General features: G+C 32.8%; 2 protein-coding genes across 2 annotated transcripts; one reads left to right on the top strand and one right to left on the bottom strand.

Moving 5' to 3' along the window:
- Positions 1-469: 469 nt before the first annotated feature.
- Tsp_10807 (conserved hypothetical protein) lies at positions 470-1,103 on the bottom strand. The gene is made up of 3 exons (XM_003370150.1): positions 1,074-1,103; positions 915-971; positions 470-619 (listed from the first exon to the last, which is right to left on the bottom strand). Exons 1-3 carry the CDS (start codon positions 1,101-1,103, stop codon positions 470-472), a joined length of 237 nt encoding a protein of 78 aa, XP_003370198.1.
- Positions 1,104-1,494: 391 nt separating this feature from the next.
- Tsp_10806 (hypothetical protein) lies at positions 1,495-2,727 on the top strand. Its single transcript, XM_003370149.1, has 3 exons — positions 1,495-1,595; positions 2,140-2,258; positions 2,591-2,727. The coding sequence occupies exons 1-3, from the start codon at positions 1,495-1,497 to the stop codon at positions 2,725-2,727; spliced, it is 357 nt and encodes a 118-aa protein (XP_003370197.1).
- The last annotated feature ends 3,317 nt before the right edge of the window (positions 2,728-6,044 follow it).

Here is a 6,044-nt window from a genome sequence, read left to right as displayed (position 1 = left end):
CGAAAAATTTGAAAAATTTGAAATTTGAAAAAGTATAGCCGGAGGCGTAGCCCCCAGCGTAGCCTAAGGCTTAACCTGAAGGCAAATAGTTTTTTAAAATTGCCGTAGGCGTAGCCAAAGGGCAAATAGTTTTTTAAAATTGCCGTGGGCGTGGCCTGAGGGCAATTGTTTTTTTAAAAATTGCCTGAGGCGACGCCGGGGGCGTAGCCTGGGGCAAATTGTTCGAAAAATTGAAAATTTTCGAAATTTGAAAAAATATAGCCGGGGGCGTAGCCCGCAGCGTACCCTGAGGCGTAGCTTGGGGCACAGCCTGAGGCGTACCTGAAGGCGTGGCTTGAAGCTTATCCACAGGCGTAGCCTGAGGGCATAATTTTTTTTAGGAAAAATAATTTTCTTCGAAATATATTCCTCTTCCACATCTGTTACGCTTCTCTTGATCCCCTGATTACCTTACCTTGTTATGCTTCCCTCACATCACTGAGATTTCTTGCAGCCATTTGTTAATGGAATCCAGTGTATTCTGCATTCTATTAGGTTTCAGGATGCATCTTGAACTCCCAACTGATAATGCAGTGTCGTTACATGCCATCTTCTTTTTGTAGGAAATGGAGCCTGGAGCCTAAAACTGAACAGAATAGCATCTAGTACAATTATTACTTACCTTTCACGATAGACTGTTCTTTAGGTTGAAAATGTCAAGACTGGATCTATCGGCACTTGATTAAGTACTGTTCTAACCGACACTAGTTAATAAGAGACACTAATGTAGTGTCGTTACGCACTTAATCTCCTCTTATTTTCTTTCTTGCAGGATGGATGGTCAAAAGTTGGAGCCTAAAAATAAACAGAATCGAATTCAGTATTTACACATACTCATACATATTCACACACAACTCATGAGCAAAATTACTTACTTTTGATGATTGACGGATGGTCATGTTGAAAATGACGTCAGATATAACGGCACTCGACTGAAAGGTGTCAAGAAAAAGTGCCGTTACATCATTCTTCTTGTTTCAGGATCCTTTGCGCCTGAAAAGATAGATATGAGAAGAATCGAATTTAGAACTTACTTTTGATGACAGGAAAATTAAGTAGAGCATGTTGCTAAAGAACTAATCCACCAATCTAGTTTCAGGTAGTTTCAAATTTTCACTCTATAATAGTGAAAGCTAGTATGAATTTTGTCTGCTTACCTTCAAATATGTATTGTGAAGTGTTGATCGCCAGCAACAGTCGGCCGAATAAAAACGCCTCAAACGATGTCAGCCTCAGCTCAAACGAATTGTATTCGATGGTTTCCACTACTGGAAATTGTAAGAAACTTATGTAGATTTTTAATTTATATACGTTATCTCATAATAATGCATGCCATATTACGGGTATGGAGTAGCCATATTATAAAAAGTAATTGAAGACGAATAACAGTGCATCTGATTGTGGTTTATATTTACACGTACAAATTATAAATGGATTACTTACTTTTTAAATTACATGCACTGGAAAATTAGGCGACGATTGGATGCTCAACTAGACGATTCAAACAAGTTTCCATTTGATACTAAAGGAGATATATCAATATTCATTCAATCAAAGTAAAATATACTTACTCCATTTACAGGGGTGAAATTTCTTGAATTTGAATTTATCTACAAATGAAAATATTTACGTTTCAAATTCATTTCCAAAGCAATAATGTTTTCTACTTACGTATTGTCTTTATTTCAACGTATTGTCTTTTAAGTTGCAGACATGTCTAACATTTCAAAAAATAAAAAGCAATTATGGATTAAAACTATTTAATATAAAATAAAAGAATTAATGTAAAATAAACATACCTTTATTCTCAATTAGCGGTGAAGTAATCCACTTTATTCTTTTCTTTAAAATTATTTATTTATTATTAACAATTATAAAATTTCAAACGAATGAATTATAGGCAGAACGATTTTTCTTACTTACATGCTGTCTTTATTCCACCGTCAAAAGTAATAATACATTTCCATCACTTCAACAGCTGCAAAATTATTGTAGATTGCGAATTAAAAACCAACAGTACATTCATGGTTTCGAAAAAATAAACTGCTATATTTGTTGTATATTGATGTAAAATATGTGCATACCAATAATAATATTTAGCTGTGAAGACGGTGCTATATTTCTCTATTTAACACTGATTTTCAAATTTCAACATGCAAGAAATGAAACAATTTGCTTTTTACTGACGCGCTCTCTCTGTTCCTCCATCAACATTGGGCGTACGTTTCGAATACTGAAAAAAAAATTGACAATTATCAATTAAAATGCATAAACCGCTTCAATATCAACATATTATATGATGCACTGTTATTCGTCTTCAATTACTTTTTATAATATGGCTATTCCACAGTTGTTTATTTGTTGATATTTATGCAAATGGGTATATCACAGAACGATGAACATGGCAATAACATTGTTGTAATGCTTACCTTTTTTCCGTATGCAGCTGAAGTACATCGGAAATGCTAGCTTGCATTCATGTTCATTGAAGTTTTCAAAAAAGGTTTTGATAATGTCTATAATAGTTTGATATATTACTTTAAATTTTCAGTACTCGACTACTACAAAATGCAGCATATAAATCCATCTTTGTTTGTCTCCAACATCTATGAAATAGAAAACTTATACATGAATAGGAATATTTTAATGTTAATAGTAGTAGTGGTGGATAAACCAGTTAGTGTGTAATCATCATGCAACAGAATCAAGGCATGCAAACTGCATGCACGGATCATCTGCACCACATAATAAAAGATGACTTACCTCTAAATGAGAGATGATATTCAAGAGCGCAATCATGTTTGAGCACATGCTGCTACAGCGACCGTTGAAGTAACTAATGGGACATGAAAGTGACATTCCTAAAGTTTGTATCATAGTAAGTAATATTGCCTTAGGTGGAACAACCTAATTTTTAGTCAGTAATAACCTAATGGCATAAATTTAATTCAGAACTTTATTAATTTTATTGTTAGGGGGAAAGTTCAGTTAATATACTCATATAATGCTATGCAAATTTCTATTCGCATGATAATTAATTTCACTAAGATTAATGAATCAGTGTAGTAATGTAATGAAAATTATGAAGGTGACATTAAGATATCATAACCGTCTTGATAAATGTGATAGAAAACTAAGATGTAATTCAAGAAAATGTATAGCGTGCATAATAGTTCATATCACTATCCACGATAGAGGCTGATGATACACAGCTTAAAATGAAAGATAAAGTAGTTTTGTAATGGAAATGAGTACGGCATTGTCCTGAAACTGATTGACAGTTAAAGGAAATTGAAATCTGCCAATATACGTCTTGCAGAAGTCATAAAAATATACCTTTCGTGCATTTCGAGTGAGTAAAGTTGTTAAGCAAAATCTACCATTTAGTAATAGATTGCACTGATGAGAAAGACTTACGTTGATACGTTAAGGAACTGACAATGAAGATGACATTCGGACACGTTGTACACCAGTATATGAATTATATAAGAAGCGTATCGCATGGCCTTTGGCGAAATTGCCAAATATTCATTCTCTTATTACGCTATGTTCGATGAACACAGAAACAATGAAAAACATCCCATGGAAAAACAGGAAGATATTGGACAGCAGTGATCAGTTTAAGGAACAGGCAAACTCTATTGATGAAAAATGTTTCCTATGCATAAATTAATTAAATGAAATTAAGCTTCAAAAATATTTTCCACTAATGACTCAACAAAGTGTCAAATACGTAATACGGCAACTTCATGGAACGTTTTCAACCACCTGAAAATAACAATGATTATATATCATAAAGCATTACAATTGTCGATAAAACGTTTCTGAAAATTATAATGTGAATCAGTCAGAAATATTTGGAAAAATGCGAATACTGATTCTGAGTATTCCTAATGCATTATATTAACAAATAGTTCTCTCCTGACGACAAACCAAAATGAAATATTACATCACATAAGAAATCACGTTAAAAGGTTAGAATGTTTGATAAATATACATGTTATATAATTTTCGTACCATACAAGTAGAATGTTATCCATTTTCCATAAAAAAGAGATGTTCCAACTAATAGAAATTGTTCTTGATTTCCATTTTTGTAATACAGCATCAACAATATGCATAATGTTTCCGATTACAAACATTATATAATGTTAAGTTTGCCAGTAACGTGCATTCAAAACAATGAGGTTTTTTGTCCATTTGCAACAATTGAAATCTGACTTCTGGAAATGAGGAATTGACAACATTCCTACACATCACAGTAATAGGTATAATGGAATGGATTACTGATGATACGGAAATTACCATCTATTCAGGTACATATGTAGACCTGAAGATTGTCAAGAAACCTGAAGTCGATTCGTTGTTATACGATATGCCGTTCGATGTCATTCTTCAATAGAACGTGAACAAATTGGAAAAATGTAACTTACCCTTTTATTGTAGATGATATTAAAGAACAGAATTGAGCACGCTTGTCGAATGCTGACCTTCACGGTGGTGTACTGAATATCTGTGGAGAGGACATTCTGAAAAGTAGCTCAAGTTCAAGGAATTAGCATATAACATTGCTTTTAGGGAAAGAACTTTATTTTTGCATAAATGTATCACAGCTTTATATGTGAAAAATGCAAATAGTAAATAAAGAAAACTGTTACGACTATATTGTACGATGACACAATAATAAGAAAGCGCATTAGTATAATAGTATTCATAATATTCATTCATAGTATTTATTCATACTAATAGTATTCATTAACAACATCGGGAGCCGATGACTTTCTCACTTATTCTTGAATCAGTTGCTGTTGTATCAGTTTTTTTCATACAATACACTTATCCCTGACGAGGAATTTTTCTACGAGCAAACGCTACAGATTCTAAAAGCATAAATCAGAGATTCTCATTTTTGCAGCAAAGAAATTTTCAAATTCGAAACTATTTACGATATTCATTGATTACGTGCAATGCAAAAATAAGAATGACACAAAATGTAAGGATTAAAAGACTGTTGTAATGCAGCGTTCCATAACTTCCGTCTATAAAAGACGACCTTGATAGCAACGTTTTGGTCAAACATCTCATTACATCATCAAATTCGACAAATTAATAAAATACATATTTCATAATGGTACAATTTTTCCATACATGAAAAAATTTATTACACGTAAAAGAAACAACTTCCATAAACGTATACGCTTTCCTTTGTCTATCAAAGTTTATCTGCAAATTTGTCGAAAAATTTGAATAAATACCAAGCGCATGTGCATTATTTTGTTATAAATTGGTAATATGTTTTATTTTCATCCTTTAAAATTAATTGTTTTGATAAAATACAATATTTAAAGCTCATTTGCATAAGCGTAATTTCATTATGATTGAATAAGCGAAAATACAATCAAACAGCGACATGTTTGGTATCAATGAGATGCCCAATGAATAATAGAGATTATGAACAGCACAGAATTGAATGATATGATTGTTTTTTTGAAAAAATGAGACCTACAGTCGGCATACTATAGTCACTCAAGTATTAATAAATGTTGGCAGCGACAGCTTGAGAAATTCCTTTCTAATGGTCGATTAAATGAGATAAGTCAGTGGAAAACAAAGAAATGGGAGATTTTATGCACGTCTCAAGTCGTATTCAAATAACTTTTATCAATTTATTCGAAACGGACCGAAAATGAAGGAAAATCGAGTTGCCCAAAACAAAGAAATATTGCACAAGACTTGCAAATTTCAACGAATACCTCATTATCATGTCGAAAAAAAATTCTACACCAAAATTCAGCCATCCTGGATCCGTTTCAAGAAAGTTTCAGTTCGGCTGCTTTCCTGTGTATTAAGATAGGCACATGGCAACTTTAGAGGCCATTTATTCGACACGTACGCGTTTGTTTGCCGTGGAACTTTCCAAAATCTATTAATTTTTCAGAATTTAGCAATTTATAACAAAATGACGCGAAATTTTGGAAAAAAGCCTACTTTCGAAAATCGCAAAA

The sequence above is a fragment of the Trichinella spiralis genome, assembly GCF_000181795.1.
Source record: "Trichinella spiralis strain ISS 195 chromosome Unknown Scfld1085, whole genome shotgun sequence".
Lineage (NCBI taxonomy): Eukaryota > Metazoa > Nematoda > Enoplea > Trichinellida > Trichinellidae > Trichinella > Trichinella spiralis.
This window is presented reverse-complemented; position numbering and strand designations above follow the sequence as displayed.

Coding starts and splice junctions, on each gene's coding strand:
- Tsp_10806 (XM_003370149.1), top strand. CDS start 1,495: ATGCACTGGAAAATTAGGCGACGATTGGATGCTCAACTAGACGATTCA. Junction 1,596..2,139: donor TCAATATTCATTCAATCAAA/GTAAAATATACT, acceptor AATAATATTTAG/CTGTGAAGACGGTGCTATAT. Junction 2,259..2,590: donor TTCCTCCATCAACATTGGGC/GTACGTTTCGAA, acceptor TTAAATTTTCAG/TACTCGACTACTACAAAATG.
- Tsp_10807 (XM_003370150.1), bottom strand. CDS start 1,103: ATGCTCTACTTAATTTTCCTGTCATCAAAA. Junction 972..1,073: donor TAATTTTCCTGTCATCAAAA/GTAAGTTCTAAA, acceptor GACACCTTTCAG/TCGAGTGCCGTTATATCTGA. Junction 620..914: donor CCATCCGTCAATCATCAAAA/GTAAGTAATTTT, acceptor GTTCAGTTTTAG/GCTCCAGGCTCCATTTCCTA.